Source organism: Manacus candei, unplaced genomic scaffold (genome assembly GCF_025592945.1).
Source record: "Manacus candei isolate 608988 ecotype Guabito, Panama unplaced genomic scaffold, ASM2559294v1 h1tg000078l, whole genome shotgun sequence".
NCBI classification, from domain to species: domain Eukaryota; kingdom Metazoa; phylum Chordata; class Aves; order Passeriformes; family Pipridae; genus Manacus; species Manacus candei.
Window position 1 is genome coordinate 1,428,996 of NW_026138126.1, and position 13,936 is coordinate 1,442,931.

The 13,936-nt window shown below is 56.8% G+C and overlaps 1 protein-coding gene across 1 annotated transcript in view; it reads right to left on the minus strand.

The window, feature by feature from the left end:
• LOC127481299 (mucin-16-like) overlaps nucleotides 1–13,936 on the minus strand; it is an 80,254-nt gene that overhangs the window by 25,196 nt on the left and 41,122 nt on the right. Inside the window, exons 12-45 of the mRNA XM_051810440.1 lie at nucleotides 11,853–11,922; nucleotides 10,924–11,055; nucleotides 10,750–10,817; nucleotides 10,290–10,462; nucleotides 10,154–10,180; nucleotides 9,778–9,920; nucleotides 9,604–9,671; nucleotides 9,144–9,316; nucleotides 9,008–9,034; nucleotides 8,632–8,774; nucleotides 8,458–8,525; nucleotides 7,998–8,170; nucleotides 7,862–7,888; nucleotides 7,504–7,646; nucleotides 7,328–7,395; nucleotides 6,715–7,109; nucleotides 6,287–6,414; nucleotides 6,111–6,178; nucleotides 5,566–5,894; nucleotides 5,381–5,456; nucleotides 4,917–5,255; nucleotides 4,354–4,592; nucleotides 3,753–4,035; nucleotides 3,274–3,446; nucleotides 3,109–3,164; nucleotides 2,780–3,022; nucleotides 2,604–2,671; nucleotides 2,057–2,385; nucleotides 1,892–1,947; nucleotides 1,563–1,805; nucleotides 1,387–1,454; nucleotides 842–1,170; nucleotides 657–732; nucleotides 193–531 (exon numbers count right to left, since the gene is read on the minus strand). Of these exons, the coding sequence (XP_051666400.1) occupies nucleotides 193–531; nucleotides 657–732; nucleotides 842–1,170; nucleotides 1,387–1,454; nucleotides 1,563–1,805; nucleotides 1,892–1,947; nucleotides 2,057–2,385; nucleotides 2,604–2,671; nucleotides 2,780–3,022; nucleotides 3,109–3,164; nucleotides 3,274–3,446; nucleotides 3,753–4,035; nucleotides 4,354–4,592; nucleotides 4,917–5,255; nucleotides 5,381–5,456; nucleotides 5,566–5,894; nucleotides 6,111–6,178; nucleotides 6,287–6,414; nucleotides 6,715–7,109; nucleotides 7,328–7,395; nucleotides 7,504–7,646; nucleotides 7,862–7,888; nucleotides 7,998–8,170; nucleotides 8,458–8,525; nucleotides 8,632–8,774; nucleotides 9,008–9,034; nucleotides 9,144–9,316; nucleotides 9,604–9,671; nucleotides 9,778–9,920; nucleotides 10,154–10,180; nucleotides 10,290–10,462; nucleotides 10,750–10,817; nucleotides 10,924–11,055; nucleotides 11,853–11,922 (5,340 nt within the window). The remainder of the gene's footprint in view (nucleotides 1–192; nucleotides 532–656; nucleotides 733–841; nucleotides 1,171–1,386; nucleotides 1,455–1,562; nucleotides 1,806–1,891; nucleotides 1,948–2,056; nucleotides 2,386–2,603; nucleotides 2,672–2,779; nucleotides 3,023–3,108; nucleotides 3,165–3,273; nucleotides 3,447–3,752; nucleotides 4,036–4,353; nucleotides 4,593–4,916; nucleotides 5,256–5,380; nucleotides 5,457–5,565; nucleotides 5,895–6,110; nucleotides 6,179–6,286; nucleotides 6,415–6,714; nucleotides 7,110–7,327; nucleotides 7,396–7,503; nucleotides 7,647–7,861; nucleotides 7,889–7,997; nucleotides 8,171–8,457; nucleotides 8,526–8,631; nucleotides 8,775–9,007; nucleotides 9,035–9,143; nucleotides 9,317–9,603; nucleotides 9,672–9,777; nucleotides 9,921–10,153; nucleotides 10,181–10,289; nucleotides 10,463–10,749; nucleotides 10,818–10,923; nucleotides 11,056–11,852; nucleotides 11,923–13,936) is intronic.

The window sequence follows — 13,936 nt, forward strand, 5'->3', positions numbered from 1 at the left end:
GTGAAGAGCAGAGGAAGACATGGGAACCTCAGAGACAGGACAGCATCAATATAGAGGTCCTGCCTCCATAGACTAAGCGCCAACTGAATACAACAAGAATGGACCCTTTCATCTGAGCAAGGACTTTCAAAGGGACACTGAGGTGCAACTCATACCTGAAGGCTCTTGTTTCACATCCCTGGAAATCGGGGCCAATGCTGGTTTCCTTCAGCAGGCGGTCGAGCTGCCAAGGGGAGGGTTTCACAGTTAAACCATGCCCAGGCCCCTGCCTCCCGCAAGGTTATGAGGGCAGAGGGGGCAAGGCAATCTCCCAGTGATGGTCCACTCACCAAGGTGTTCATGACTCGTTGTGCAGACTTGAACCTTGCCGAGTCTGGATTCTCCAGGTCGGAATTGTAGGGGAGGTTGGTGATGGTGAAGTTGACGGTGAAAGGCTCGAGGGCGGCAGCTGTCGGTGCTGGCTGGGGGGGAGCTGAAGAAGCACAGATGGGGAGTGAAAACAGGCCAAGAGCCAGTGGGTCAAGGCTTTGGCTGGACAAGCACAGAGGTCTCGTGCCAGCCCAATTATCCATTGGAAAGGCTTTCAGGCCCTCTGCCTCTCCCCAGGATCCCAAGCCCCCGCCCCCAGACTCCTTTACTCAAAAGAAGACCCTCACACACAACTTTCTGCCCTCTTTGCCCAGCCCACTCCTGCAAGGTACTCACTGGGCAGGACTGGCTGCTCGTTGTAGCCTGGGAAAAGAGAGAGACAGAGGGTCAGGAGCTGGAGCTGGGCAAGGGGCAGCACTGGGGGTGGCTGGTGGGGGAGAGCAGAGGGGGCAGAGAGAGGAGCGCGGGTCACCGTTGACGTAGAGGCTGTCCTTGTGCAGGCTGTAGGGGCCCAGCTGGGTGATGCCTCTGGTCCTGTTGCTCACTTGGTGGTACAGGCCCACCCTGTCCAAAGGTGGAGCCGAGGGCTCCTTCCTGTACGTGCACACGGCGTCCACCCGGGTCTCGTCCCTTTGGCTGCCCGGCCTGCAAAGCACAGGGACATCCCTGAGCCCGTGTCCTCTGCATGTTCTCCCCTCTGGTCTGGGCCTTGGGCCTTCTGTGACCATCCAAGTATGGGAAGGCAAACTCTTCCTTCCTGAAATGTTCGGTGTGCTGGCCAGCCACTGCTCTCCACCTCCACTAACACCCCGAGGCTCTCCAGGAAGACAGAGTCACTGTGGGATTATGCCATTAGCACCCCAAGGTGAGAGGCCTGGCAGCAAGGAGTGACTGATGTAGGAGGGCATAAGAGATAAGGTCCTGCCTCCATAGGAGAGGTGCCAGGGGAAAAGAACATGACAAAGCCTCTCATCTGAAAAATGGATATGGAAACAGACACTGGGGCTCAATTCATACCTGAAGGCTGTTGATTGACATCCCTGGAAATCGGGGCCAATGGTGCTTCCCTTCAGCAGGCGGTCGAGCTGCCAAGGGGAGGGTTGCACAGTTAAATCCAGGCCAGATCCCTGCACTGCCACCAAGTTAATGAGACCAGCCCAGGCAAGGTTATGTCCCCCTTCTGGGTCACTTACCAAGGTGTTCATGACTCGTTGTGTCGACTTGAACCTTGCTGAGTCAGGCTTGGCCAGGTCGGAATTGTAGGGGAGGTTGGTGATGGTGAAGTTGACGGTGAAAGGCTCGAGGGCGGCAGCTGTTGGTGCTGGCTGGGGGGGAGCTGCAAAATACAGAGATAGGGAGTGAGGAGGGAGCAGAGGGAGGGTGACAGGGCTGTGGCTGGACAAGTGCAGGATTCTCCTGCCAGCCCATTGAAAAGGCTTTCAGGCTCCCTGCGTCTCTCTGGGACCTCAAGTCCCAGCCCCCAACACCCTCTGACTGAAAGAGGAGCCCACGAGGCACTTGCTGCCCTCTGAGCTCCAGCAAGGTACTCACTGGGCAGGACTGGCTGCTCGTTGTAGCCTGGGAAAAGAGAGAGACAGAGGGTCAGGAGCTGGAGCTGGGCAAGGGGCAGCACTGGGGGTGGCTGGTGGGGGAGAGCAGAGGGGGCAGAGAGAGGAGTGCGGGTCACCGTTGACGTAGAGGCTGTCCTTGTGCAGGCTGTAGGGGCCCAGCTGGGTGATGCCTCTGGTCCTGTTGCTCACTTGGTGGTACAGGCCCACCCTGTCCAAAGGTGGAGCCGAGGGCTCCTTCCTGTACGTGCACACGGCGTCCACCCGGGTCTCGTCCCTTTGGCTGCCCGGCCTGCAAAGCACAGGGACATCCCTGAGCCCGTGTCCTCTGCATGTTCTCCCCTCTGGTCTGGACCTTGGGCCTTCTGTGGCCATCCAAGTATGGGAAGGCAAACTCTTCCTTCCTGAAATGTTCAGTGTGCTGGCCAGCCACTGCTCTCCACCTCCACTAACACCCCGAGGCTCTCCAGGAAGACAGAGTCACTGTGGGATTATGCCATTAGCACCCCAAGGTGAGAGGCCTGGCAGCAAGGAGTGACTCTGATGTAGGAGGGCATAAGAGATAAGGTCCTGCCTCCATAGGAGAGGTGCCAGGGGAAAAGAACATGACAAAGCCTCTCATCTGAAAAATGGATATGGAAACAGACACTGGGGCTCAATTCATACCTGAAGGCTGTTGATTGACATCCCTGGAAATCGGGGCCAATGGTGCTTCCCTTCAGCAGGCGGTCGAGCTGCCAAGGGGAGGGTTGCACAGTTAAATCCAGGCCAGATCCCTGCACTGCCACCAAGTTAATGAGACCAGCCCAGGCAAGGTTATGTCCCCCTTCTGGGTCACTTACCAAGGTGTTCATGACTCGTTGTGTCGACTTGAACCTTGCTGAGTCAGGCTTGGCCAGGTCGGAATTGTAGGGGAGGTTGGTGATGGTGAAGTTGACGGTGAAAGGCTCGAGGGCGGCAGCTGTTGGTGCTGGCTGGGGGGGAGCTGCAAAATACAGAGATAGGGAGTGAGGAGGGAGCAGAGGGAGGGTGACAGGGCTGTGGCTGGACAAGTGCAGGATTCTCCTGCCAGCCCATTGAAAAGGCTTTCAGGCTCCCTGCGTCTCTCTGGGACCTCAAGTCCCAGCCCCCAACACCCTCTGACTGAAAGAGGAGCCCACGAGGCACTTGCTGCCCTCTGAGCTCCAGCAAGGTACTCACTGGGCAGGACTGGCTGCTCGTTGTAGCCTGGGAAAAGAGAGAGACAGAGGGTCAGGAGCTGGAGCTGGGCAAGGGGCAGCACTGGGGGTGGCTGGTGGGGGAGAGCAGAGGGGGCAGAGAGAGGAGCGCGGGTCACCGTTGACGTAGAGGCTGTCCTTGTGCAGGCTGTAGGGGCCCAGCTGGGTGATGCCTCTGGTCCTGTTGCTCACTTGGTGGTACAGGCCCACCCTGTCCAAAGGTGGAGCCGAGGGCTCCTTCCTGTACGTGCACACGGCGTCCACCCGGGTCTCGTCCCTTTGGCTGCCCGGCCTGCAAAACATCGTGACATTAATGAGCGCCCTTCTCTGTGCCTTCTCACATCAGGACTGGGTCTTGGGACTTCTGCGGCCCTTTCAGGCATGACTTTAGAGTCATCTTAGGCCTACAGTATCAGCAAGTAGAGTGAAGAGCAGAGGAAGACATGGGAACCTCAGAGACAGGACAGCATCAATATAGAGGTCCTGCCTCCATAGACTAAGCGCCAACTGAATACAACAAGAATGGACCCTTTCATCTGAGCAAGGACTTTCAAAGGGACACTGAGGTGCAACTCATACCTGAAGGCTCTTGTTTCACATCCCTGGAAATCGGGGCCAATGCTGGTTTCCTTCAGCAGGCGGTCGAGCTGCCAAGGGGAGGGTTTCACAGTTAAACCATGCCCAGGCCCCTGCCTCCCGCAAGGTTATGAGGGCAGAGGGGGCAAGGCAATCTCCCAGTGATGGTCCACTCACCAAGGTGTTCATGACTCGTTGTGCAGACTTGAACCTTGCCGAGTCTGGATTCTCCAGGTCGGAATTGTAGGGGAGGTTGGTGATGGTGAAGTTGACGGTGAAAGGCTCGAGGGCGGCAGCTGTCGGTGCTGGCTGGGGGGGAGCTGAAGAAGCACAGATGGGGAGTGAAAACAGGCCAAGAGCCAGTGGGTCAAGGCTTTGGCTGGACAAGCACAGAGGTCTCGTGCCAGCCCAATTATCCATTGGAAAGGCTTTCAGGCCCTCTGCCTCTCCCCAGGATCCCAAGCCCCCGCCCCCAGACTCCTTTACTCAAAAGAAGACCCTCACACACAACTTTCTGCCCTCTTTGCCCAGCCCACTCCTGCAAGGTACTCACTGGGCAGGACTGGCTGCTCGTTGTAGCCTGGGAAAAGAGAGAGACAGAGGGTCAGGAGCTGGAGCTGGGCAAGGGGCAGCACTGGGGGTGGCTGGTGGGGGAGAGCAGAGGGGGCAGAGAGAGGAGCGCGGGTCACCGTTGACGTAGAGGCTGTCCTTGTGCAGGCTGTAGGGGCCCAGCTGGGTGATGCCTCTGGTCCTGTTGCTCACTTGGTGGTACAGGCCCACCCTGTCCAAAGGTGGAGCCGAGGGCTCCTTCCTGTACGTGCACACGGCGTCCACCCGGGTCTCGTCCCTTTGGCTGCCCGGCCTGCAAAACATCGTGACATTAATGAGCGCCCTTCTCTGTGCCTTCTCACATCAGGACTGGGTCTTGGGACTTCTGCGGCCCTTTCAGGCATGACTTTAGAGTCATCTTAGGCCTACAGTATCAGCAAGTAGAGTGAAGAGCAGAGGAAGACATGGGAACCTCAGAGACAGGACAGCATCAATATAGAGGTCCTGCCTCCATAGACTAAGCGCCAACTGAATACAACAAGAATGGACCCTTTCATCTGAGCAAGGACTTTCAAAGGGACACTGAGGTGCAACTCATACCTGAAGGCTCTTGTTTCACATCCCTGGAAATCGGGGCCAATGCTGGTTTCCTTCAGCAGGCGGTCGAGCTGCCAAGGGGAGGGTTTCACAGTTAAACCATGCCCAGGCCCCTGCCTCCCGCAAGGTTATGAGGGCAGAGGGGGCAAGGCAATCTCCCAGTGATGGTCCACTCACCAAGGTGTTCATGACTCGTTGTGCAGACTTGAACCTTGCCGAGTCTGGATTCTCCAGGTCGGAATTGTAGGGGAGGTTGGTGATGGTGAAGTTGACGGTGAAAGGCTCGAGGGCGGCAGCTGTCGGTGCTGGCTGGGGGGGAGCTGAAGAAGCACAGATGGGGAGTGAAAACAGGCCAAGAGCCAGTGGGTCAAGGCTTTGGCTGGACAAGCACAGAGGTCTCGTGCCAGCCCAATTATCCATTGGAAAGGCTTTCAGGCCCTCTGCCTCTCCCCAGGATCCCAAGCCCCCGCCCCCAGACTCCTTTACTCAAAAGAAGACCCTCACACACAACTTTCTGCCCTCTTTGCCCAGCCCACTCCTGCAAGGTACTCACTGGGCAGGACTGGCTGCTCGTTGTAGCCTGGGAAAAGAGAGAGACAGAGGGTCAGGAGCTGGAGCTGGGCAAGGGGCAGCACTGGGGGTGGCTGGTGGGGGAGAGCAGAGGGGGCAGAGAGAGGAGCGCGGGTCACCGTTGACGTAGAGGCTGTCCTTGTGCAGGCTGTAGGGGCCCAGCTGGGTGATGCCTCTGGTCCTGTTGCTCACTTGGTGGTACAGGCCCACCCTGTCCAAAGGTGGAGCCGAGGGCTCCTTCCTGTACGTGCACACGGCGTCCACCCGGGTCTCGTCCCTTTGGCTGCCCGGCCTGCAAAGCACAGGGACATCCCTGAGCCCGTGTCCTCTGCATGTTCTCCCCTCTGGTCTGGGCCTTGGGCCTTCTGTGACCATCCAAGTATGGGAAGGCAAACTCTTCCTTCCTGAAATGTTCGGTGTGCTGGCCAGCCACTGCTCTCCACCTCCACTAACACCCCGAGGCTCTCCAGGAAGACAGAGTCACTGTGGGATTATGCCATTAGCACCCCAAGGTGAGAGGCCTGGCAGCAAGGAGTGACTGATGTAGGAGGGCATAAGAGATAAGGTCCTGCCTCCATAGGAGAGGTGCCAGGGGAAAAGAACATGACAAAGCCTCTCATCTGAAAAATGGATATGGAAACAGACACTGGGGCTCAATTCATACCTGAAGGCTGTTGATTGACATCCCTGGAAATCGGGGCCAATGGTGCTTCCCTTCAGCAGGCGGTCGAGCTGCCAAGGGGAGGGTTGCACAGTTAAATCCAGGCCAGATCCCTGCACTGCCACCAAGTTAATGAGACCAGCCCAGGCAAGGTTATGTCCCCCTTCTGGGTCACTTACCAAGGTGTTCATGACTCGTTGTGTCGACTTGAACCTTGCTGAGTCAGGCTTGGCCAGGTCGGAATTGTAGGGGAGGTTGGTGATGGTGAAGTTGACGGTGAAAGGCTCGAGGGCGGCAGCTGTTGGTGCTGGCTGGGGGGGAGCTGCAAAATACAGAGATAGGGAGTGAGGAGGGAGCAGAGGGAGGGTGACAGGGCTGTGGCTGGACAAGTGCAGGATTCTCCTGCCAGCCCATTGAAAAGGCTTTCAGGCTCCCTGCGTCTCTCTGGGACCTCAAGTCCCAGCCCCCAACACCCTCTGACTGAAAGAGGAGCCCACGAGGCACTTGCTGCCCTCTGAGCTCCAGCAAGGTACTCACTGGGCAGGACTGGCTGCTCGTTGTAGCCTGGGAAAAGAGAGAGACAGAGGGTCAGGAGCTGGAGCTGGGCAAGGGGCAGCACTGGGGGTGGCTGGTGGGGGAGAGCAGAGGGGGCAGAGAGAGGAGTGCGGGTCACCGTTGACGTAGAGGCTGTCCTTGTGCAGGCTGTAGGGGCCCAGCTGGGTGATGCCTCTGGTCCTGTTGCTCACTTGGTGGTACAGGCCCACCCTGTCCAAAGGTGGAGCCGAGGGCTCCTTCCTGTACGTGCACACGGCGTCCACCCGGGTCTCGTCCCTTTGGCTGCCCGGCCTGCAAAGCACAGGGACATCCCTGAGCCCGTGTCCTCTGCATGTTCTCCCCTCTGGTCTGGACCTTGGGCCTTCTGTGGCCATCCAAGTATGGGAAGGCAAACTCTTCCTTCCTGAAATGTTCAGTGTGCTGGCCAGCCACTGCTCTCCACCTCCACTAACACCCCGAGGCTCTCCAGGAAGACAGAGTCACTGTGGGATTATGCCATTAGCACCCCAAGGTGAGAGGCCTGGCAGCAAGGAGTGACTCTGATGTAGGAGGGCATAAGAGATAAGGTCCTGCCTCCATAGGAGAGGTGCCAGGGGAAAAGAACATGACAAAGCCTCTCATCTGAAAAATGGATATGGAAACAGACACTGGGGCTCAATTCATACCTGAAGGCTGTTGATTGACATCCCTGGAAATCGGGGCCAATGGTGCTTCCCTTCAGCAGGCGGTCGAGCTGCCAAGGGGAGGGTTGCACAGTTAAATCCAGGCCAGATCCCTGCACTGCCACCAAGTTAATGAGACCAGCCCAGGCAAGGTTATGTCCCCCTTCTGGGTCACTTACCAAGGTGTTCATGACTCGTTGTGTCGACTTGAACCTTGCTGAGTCAGGCTTGGCCAGGTCGGAATTGTAGGGGAGGTTGGTGATGGTGAAGTTGACGGTGAAAGGCTCGAGGGTGGCAGCTGTTGGTGCTGGCTGGGGGGGAGCTGCAAAATACAGAGATAGGGAGTGAGGAGGGAGCAGAGGGAGGGTGACAGGGCTGTGGCTGGACAAGTGCAGGATTCTCCTGCCAGCCCATTGAAAAGGCTTTCAGGCTCCCTGCGTCTCTCTGGGACCTCAAGTCCCAGCCCCCAACACCCTCTGACTGAAAGAGGAGCCCACGAGGCACTTGCTGCCCTCTGAGCTCCAGCAAGGTACTCACTGGGCAGGACTGGCTGCTCGTTGTAGCCTGGGAAAAGAGAGAGACAGAGGGTCAGGAGCTGGAGCTGGGCAAGGGGCAGCACTGGGGGTGGCTGGTGGGGGAGAGCAGAGGGGGCAGAGAGAGGAGCGCGGGTCACCGTTGACGTAGAGGCTGTCCTTGTGCAGGCTGTAGGGGCCCAGCTGGGTGATGCCTCTGGTCCTGTTGCTCACTTGGTGGTACAGGCCCACCCTGTCCAAAGGTGGAGCCGAGGGCTCCTTCCTGTACGTGCACACGGCGTCCACCCGGGTCTCGTCCCTTTGGCTGCCCGGCCTGCAAAACATCGTGACATTAATGAGCGCCCTTCTCTGTGCCTTCTCACATCAGGACTGGGTCTTGGGACTTCTGCGGCCCTTTCAGGCATGACTTTAGAGTCATCTTAGGCCTACAGTATCAGCAAGTAGAGTGAAGAGCAGAGGAAGACATGGGAACCTCAGAGACAGGACAGCATCAATATAGAGGTCCTGCCTCCATAGACTAAGCGCCAACTGAATACAACAAGAATGGACCCTTTCATCTGAGCAAGGACTTTCAAAGGGACACTGAGGTGCAACTCATACCTGAAGGCTCTTGTTTCACATCCCTGGAAATCGGGGCCAATGCTGGTTTCCTTCAGCAGGCGGTCGAGCTGCCAAGGGGAGGGTTTCACAGTTAAACCATGCCCAGGCCCCTGCCTCCCGCAAGGTTATGAGGGCAGAGGGGGCAAGGCAATCTCCCAGTGATGGTCCACTCACCAAGGTGTTCATGACTCGTTGTGCAGACTTGAACCTTGCCGAGTCTGGATTCTCCAGGTCGGAATTGTAGGGGAGGTTGGTGATGGTGAAGTTGACGGTGAAAGGCTCGAGGGCGGCAGCTGTCGGTGCTGGCTGGGGGGGAGCTGAAGAAGCACAGATGGGGAGTGAAAACAGGCCAAGAGCCAGGGGGTCAGTGCTTTGGCTGGACAAGCACAGAGGTCTCGTGCCAGCCCAATTATCCATTGGAAAGACTTTCAGGCCCTCTGCCTCTCCCCAGGATCCCAAGCCCCCGCCCCCAGACTCCTTTACTCAAAAGAAGACCCTCACACACAACTTTCTGCCCTCTTTGCCCAGCCCACTCCTGCAAGGTACTCACTGGGCAGGACTGGCTGCTCGTTGTAGCCTGGGAAAAGAGAGAGACAGAGGGTCAGGAGCTGGAGCTGGGCAAGGGGCAGCACTGGGGGTGGCTGGTGGGGGAGAGCAGAGGGGGCAGAGAGAGGAGCGCGGGTCACCGTTGACGTAGAGGCTGTCCTTGTGCAGGCTGTAGGGGCCCAGCTGGGTGATGCCTCTGGTCCTGTTGCTCACTTGGTGGTACAGGCCCACCCTGTCCAAAGGTGGAGCCGAGGGCTCCTTCCTGTACGTGCACACGGCGTCCACCCGGGTCTCGTCCCTTTGGCTGCCCGGCCTGCAAAACATCGTGACATTAATGAGCGCCCTTCTCTGTGCCTTCTCACATCAGGACTGGGTCTTGGGACTTCTGCGGCCCTTTCAGGCATGACTTTAGAGTCATCTTAGGCCTACAGTATCAGCAAGTAGAGTGAAGAGCAGAGGAAGACATGGGAACCTCAGAGACAGGACAGCATCAATATAGAGGTCCTGCCTCCATAGACTAAGCGCCAACTGAATACAACAAGAATGGACCCTTTCATCTGAGCAAGGACTTTCAAAGGGACACTGAGGTGCAACTCATACCTGAAGGCTCTTGTTTCACATCCCTGGAAATCGGGGCCAATGCTGGTTTCCTTCAGCAGGCGGTCGAGCTGCCAAGGGGAGGGTTTCACAGTTAAACCATGCCCAGGCCCCTGCCTCCCGCAAGGTTATGAGGGCAGAGGGGGCAAGGCAATCTCCCAGTGATGGTCCACTCACCAAGGTGTTCATGACTCGTTGTGCAGACTTGAACCTTGCCGAGTCTGGATTCTCCAGGTCGGAATTGTAGGGGAGGTTGGTGATGGTGAAGTTGACGGTGAAAGGCTCGAGGGCGGCAGCTGTCGGTGCTGGCTGGGGGGGAGCTGAAGAAGCACAGATGGGGAGTGAAAACAGGCCAAGAGCCAGTGGGTCAAGGCTTTGGCTGGACAAGCACAGAGGTCTCGTGCCAGCCCAATTATCCATTGGAAAGGCTTTCAGGCCCTCTGCCTCTCCCCAGGATCCCAAGCCCCCGCCCCCAGACTCCTTTACTCAAAAGAAGACCCTCACACACAACTTTCTGCCCTCTTTGCCCAGCCCACTCCTGCAAGGTACTCACTGGGCAGGACTGGCTGCTCGTTGTAGCCTGGGAAAAGAGAGAGACAGAGGGTCAGGAGCTGGAGCTGGGCAAGGGGCAGCACTGGGGGTGGCTGGTGGGGGAGAGCAGAGGGGGCAGAGAGAGGAGCGCGGGTCACCGTTGACGTAGAGGCTGTCCTTGTGCAGGCTGTAGGGGCCCAGCTGGGTGATGCCTCTGGTCCTGTTGCTCACTTGGTGGTACAGGCCCACCCTGTCCAAAGGTGGAGCCGAGGGCTCCTTCCTGTACGTGCACACGGCGTCCACCCGGGTCTCGTCCCTTTGGCTGCCCGGCCTGCAAAACATCGTGACATTAATGAGCGCCCTTCTCTGTGCCTTCTCACATCAGGACTGGGTCTTGGGACTTCTGCGGCCCTTTCAGGCATGACTTTAGAGTCATCTTAGGCCTACAGTATCAGCAAGTAGAGTGAAGAGCAGAGGAAGACATGGGAACCTCAGAGACAGGACAGCATCAATATAGAGGTCCTGCCTCCATAGACTAAGCGCCAACTGAATACAACAAGAATGGACCCTTTCATCTGAGCAAGGACTTTCAAAGGGACACTGAGGTGCAACTCATACCTGAAGGCTCTTGTTTCACATCCCTGGAAATCGGGGCCAATGCTGGTTTCCTTCAGCAGGCGGTCGAGCTGCCAAGGGGAGGGTTTCACAGTTAAACCATGCCCAGGCCCCTGCCTCCCGCAAGGTTATGAGGGCAGAGGGGGCAAGGCAATCTCCCAGTGATGGTCCACTCACCAAGGTGTTCATGACTCGTTGTGCAGACTTGAACCTTGCCGAGTCTGGATTCTCCAGGTCGGAATTGTAGGGGAGGTTGGTGATGGTGAAGTTGACGGTGAAAGGCTCGAGGGCGGCAGCTGTCGGTGCTGGCTGGGGGGGAGCTGAAGAAGCACAGATGGGGAGTGAAAACAGGCCAAGAGCCAGGGGGTCAATGCTTTGGCTGGACAAGCACAGAGGTCTCATGCCAACATGCAGTGGTCATCCATGCCTCTCTCTGTCTTCGTTCTGTATTCTAGCATGTTTTTGCTTTCTCCCTAGTCTGATAAATAAATCTTTACCTGTTTTTCACAAATTAAAATATGATATGATATGATATAATATATTTGATTTGATTGTGTGCACTTTAACAGTGATGTTATGTTTTTATAAATATATAAACTTGAGAGTAATATATTAGTTTAACCTTTTTCCTGATATTATTAGAATATTTCTCCAGTGCCTTTCTTTATTGCCGTTAGATTTTAAAAGGAGGACACACCATCTCCACTTTTCCAGGCTTTTAATTTAGGTTCTTAGAGAAGTATCAAAAAATGGAGGTATGTGTAAAGCACTGAAACTTAAACCATTCTCAGAATTGAAAAAAATGAGTCTCCTTCTGCAAAACATTGTAATGATAAATGTAAAAAACTGATCTCCTCAGTACAAGAAATTAAACTAAAAATAATATTTATTAAATCGAAACAAGGGCCAAAATGCATTGAGGGAAATTTAATAATATTAACACTGATTCTGGCATTACTTACTTGTTTTGAGAGCAGTATTCATATCAGGTATCACAGTCGTTCGAAAATACCCTGGACTGCTGAGAGCGGGAACAGAAACGAGAGATGTCTGAGTAGCAAAAGGAGCTGCTGTGGAGACAATGAGGTGAGAGGAGGTCATTTCACCAGCCGTGCTAGAGCTTCGTGCGGCGGTGGAGAAGACTGTGGAGGTAGTCGGAAGAGGGGATGTTTCTTCCTGGGGGGAAAAGGTTGAAGCCGCAGTCTCCGGAGAGGTGCCGTGGGACACTGAGGTGGAAGGTTCCCCCATTGTGGAGGTGGCCCCAAGGGTTGACGTGGCTGTAGAGGCACCAGTAGAGGAGCTGGTGGGTGGCGTCGAGGTGGGTGTAGTTGTGGTGAGAGTTGGGGAAGTGGTCTCCAGAGTAGAGCTCAGAGGAAGAGCGGAGGTGCTCTCAGCAGTTGGGCTTGTCCCAGGAGCAGAGGAGGATGTTTGTGAACGAACCGTGCTGGTCGCCTCTCTTGTCTCTGTAGCAGCGCTTGTGACTTGAGCACGAGTGGATGTTCCAGCTGAGCTGGGAGGGACTGCAGTGGTCGTTCCAGGAGCTGGGCTGGAGCTTTGTGCTGTGGTGGAGACGAGCCTGGGCCTTGTCTCAAGAGTAGACGTTGGAGCGCGAGTGGAAGAGGTTGAAGCCGCAGTCTCCGGAGAGGTGCCCTGGGACACTGAGGTGGAAGGTTCCCCCATTGTGGAGGTGGCCCCAAGGGTTGACGTGGCTGTAGAGGCACCAGTAGAGGAGCTGGTGGGTGGCGTCGAGGTGGGTGTAGTTGTGGTGAGAGTTGGGGAAGTGGTCTCCAGAGTAGAGCTCAGAGGAAGAGCGGAGGTGCTCTCAGCAGTTGGGCTTGTCCCAGGAGCAGAGGAGGATGTTTGGGCACGGACCGTGCTGGTCGCCTCTCTTGTCTCTGTAGCAGCGCTTGTGACTTGAGCACGAGTGGATGTTCCAGCTGAGCTGGGAGGGACTGCAGTGGTCGTTCCAGGAGCTGGGCTGGAGCTTTGTGTTGTGGTGGAGACGAGCCTGGGCCTTGTCTCAAGAGTAGACGTTGGAGCGCGAGTGGAAGAGGTTGAAGCTGCAGTCTCCGGAGAGGTGCCCTGGGACACTGAGGTGGAAGGTTCCCCCATTGTGGAGGTGGCCCCAAGGGTTGACGTGGCTGTAGAGGCACCAGTAGAGGAGCTGGTGGGTGGCGTCGAGGTGGGTGTAGTTGTGGTGAGAGTTGGGGAAGTGGTCTCCAGAGTAGAGCTCAGAGGAAGAGCGGAGGTGCTCTCCTGGCTTGTCGCAGGAGCAGAGGAGGATGTTTGTGCACGGACCGTGCTGGTCGCCTCTCTTGTCTCTGGAACAGCGCTTGTGACTTGAGCACGAGTGGATGTTCCAGCTGAGCTGGGAGGGACTGCAGTGGTCGTTCCAGGAGCTGGGCTGGAGCTTTGTGCTGTGGTGGAGACGAGCCTGGGCCTTGTCTCAAGAGTAGACGTTGGAGCGCGAGTGGAAGAGGTTGAAGCCGCAGTCTCCGGAGAGGTGCCGTGGGACACTGAGGTGGAAGGTTCCCCCATTGTGGAGGTGGCCCCAAGGGTTGACGTGGCTGTAGAGGCACCAGTAGAGGAGCTGGTGGGTGGCGTCGAGGTGGGTGTAGTTGTGGTGAGAGTTGGGGAAGTGGTCTCCAGAGTAGAGCTCAGAGGAAGAGCGGAGGTGCTCTCCTGGCTTGTCCCAGGAGCAGAGGAGGATGTTTGTGCACGGACCGTGCTGCTCGCCTCTCTTGTCTCTGTAGCAGCGCTTGTGACTTGAGCACGAGTGGATGTTCCAGCTGAGCTGGGAGGGACTGCAGTGGTCGTTCCAGGAGCTGGGCTGGAGCTTTGTGCTGTGGTGGAGACGAGCCTGGTCGATGTCTCAGAAGTAGACGTTGGTGCGCGAGTGGAAGAGGTTGAAGCCGCAGTCTCGGGAGAGGTGCCATGGGACACTGAGGTGGAAGGTTCCCCCATTGTGGAGGTGGCCCCAAGGGTTGACGTGGCTGTAGAGGCACCAGTAGAGGAGCTGGTGGGTGGCGTCGAGGTGGGTGTAGTTGTGGTGAGAGTTGGGGAAGTGGTCTCCAGAGTAGAGCTCAGAGGAAGAGTGGAGGTGCTCTCAGCAGTTGGGCTTGTCCCAGGAGCAGAGGAGGATGTTTGTGCACGGACCGTGCTGGTCACCTCTCTTGTCTCTGTAGCAGCG